Below are 2,472 nucleotides of genomic sequence, written 5' to 3'. Positions count from 1 at the left end.
AAAAAAAAAAAAAAAAAAAAAGAAGTCCCACACCGGAAAGCCGCGCCGGACTCACAGCTCTGGATTAGTCCCTCAACATACAACAGCTCCATCATTCCCCTCCCCTCCCGGGAGAGTCGCGCACCTCCATCCTTCACCCCYTCATTCAGGACTTGGCTGCAGAAATCTGCTCCTCATCTTGAGCGAGGAGAAGAGGGCTTAGATCTGCGGAGCAACACATTGCCTACAATGGCAACCGGTGCGCTACTTCTTGCCTGCGCGCTGCTTGGTAAGTGATGAGGAGATGAGATGGAAAAAAAGAAGATTTTTAGGTTGTTTCTCTTCTTAATGTAATTATTATTAGTATTTTTCATTTCTGGCGCAATATTTGACAGCACCTGTGTGAGACAAGATGTTGCTGGGAGAGCAATAAGTCATCATGAGTCAGGTGGAAAGCAGGGCACATCTATGATTTCATAATAACAGATGCGTGGACAGCTGTGTGTGTGAGTGTGAGTGTGTGTAGTGAAGTAGGTTAATGTGATAAGTGCTTAAATTTACTCTATATCATTGGTCCTGATCATAAACAACCTACTGCTGTTTGAAGCCTATAGAAATGCACTGTGGGCATACAGACAGTGATGACACATCAGCAACATGCTCTGATGAAGTAACTCACTCTTCAGGTGCTCAGATGTCAAGACTCTTCTCTGTAATTTACCAGATTTCAGACAGACACAAGTTGGAGCAGGCACATCCAGATGACACACTGAGCTGTTACTAACACACTCTCACTGACACACACACACATATCCTGCATGCAGAGCTGTCCCAAACAAACACCAGATGGCTTTTCTATGTTCCTGGATGGGATGGCAGAGACAAGGGGAGTGGGGGTGTGTGTGGAAGTGGATGTAGGCCTGCTGGAGGCCCCCCCCACTCCCAGCCAAGAGGATTACTCTGCACCTCGCCTCGAGTCAACTTTTAGTAAGTGGGATTTCACAGGGGCGAAGGCGCGAAAAGTTTCATCCTTTGCGAAGATGGGTTGTTTCTTTTTTAGAGATCTAATCTGGAGCAAGAGGAGCGCTGGGGGAAGAGAATGACTTCTTTGTGTTACATAATCATGAATCCACCAGAATCATGAGGTGGGAAAAGACAGCTCAGGTGTTAGGAGGATGGGTTTTGCTTCAAATGTGATGCATGCGGATATTGCAAGGTTTCTCGTAAATTCTGGACATCGTACGGCATGACAACTGCAAAAGCTGCCTTTTTTCTAACAGAATGAGATGGTTTTTGTATTGCTCTTACGTTGTTTAAACTATGTTCCACAGTAGCATCTACTCCACCATTTTCTACCAATTCTGTTTGTTTCACACTTTATTTTATATCTCCGATCATCAACCCAATGTGACAGGGTCCCCTCCCCCCATCCCCCCATCTGAGATCTGCTGGTATCATCTACACCATTTAAATGCATATTATTTACCAATGAAATCAACTCTTATTTGCAACCCTAAAGCAACAGATCAGATGTTGAAGGTGGGGTTCTGTGAAAAGGTTGGAAACAATCAGTATCTTACTTGTTTTTGATAGATCTTCTTTTTGAAAAAAAAAATCAAAGTGTGGAGACAAACATTCATGTTGACAAGTTAATACACTGAACAAAGAACATCCTAAAGTGGATTGCTGCTGTCTTGAAACCACAAAGCTCTCTCAAACATCTTGTTTGCAAGTCAAGCTCTGTGTAAACAATACTTTACAAATCGTTCAACTGCTCTGAATTTAAGAGCAAACAGCAGCATCAGCAGCTAGCTGTAGCCCCGTGTGATGCAGTGTGATATGGGGTGGACAATACTAGGAATTTTGGTATCAATCAGTGTTGCCGATTCCGATGCCATTATCGTTAATGTCATGTTAATTGAATACGTTTGTGATTTTGCCTTTAGCTAGTCATTTATGATAAAACTACAACAATCATAGTTTCGATACCCAGTCCGCCGACCAGAAGTAGTAGCCACACAACCAAATTGATTAAACACCGCTCTGGTTTCTGTCTCTGTTTTGAGACACTGTGGTGGACTTGTGACCTGTCCAGTGTGTACCCTGCCCCTCGCACTGTGACTAGGGCTGCAACTAACGATAATTTTAATAATCGATTAATCGGTTGATTATTTTTTCTATTAATCGATTAATCGGCCAAATCATTAAAACACTTAATTACATGAATGTGAGTAGATATAAATTAAGTTAACTCCTTAAGGATGCAAGTTATTGATAATGAATTATTCTGAAGTTGATTTATCTTATAGATTGATTAACAATTAATTAATAAGCAGCCATTAAAAAAAAACAGAGTTTTCTCTTGAATTAAGAGGGTCTTCCCATAAAATGAAGGATTTTTTTATAATCTCCTGAATTAAAAAACAGAAGCACATAATACATATTTTAACAATTCATTTTGCCAGCTGTATTAAATACTGACTGAAAAAAATG

The 2,472-nt window shown here is 41.0% G+C and overlaps 1 protein-coding gene across 1 annotated transcript in view; it reads left to right on the top strand.

Annotated features, from left to right (window-relative positions):
- igsf3 (immunoglobulin superfamily, member 3) overlaps nucleotides 1–2,472 on the top strand; it is a gene marked incomplete at its 3' end in the record, with an annotated part of 38,159 nt that continues 35,687 nt past the window's right edge. The window contains 1 exon segment of the mRNA XM_014033361.1: nucleotides 1–268. Within this exon segment, the coding sequence (XP_013888815.1) occupies nucleotides 229–268 (40 nt within the window).

This window comes from Austrofundulus limnaeus, unplaced genomic scaffold (genome assembly GCF_001266775.1).
Source record: "Austrofundulus limnaeus strain Quisiro unplaced genomic scaffold, Austrofundulus_limnaeus-1.0 Scaffold1710, whole genome shotgun sequence".
NCBI classification, from domain to species: domain Eukaryota; kingdom Metazoa; phylum Chordata; class Actinopteri; order Cyprinodontiformes; family Rivulidae; genus Austrofundulus; species Austrofundulus limnaeus.
This window is presented reverse-complemented; position numbering and strand designations above follow the sequence as displayed.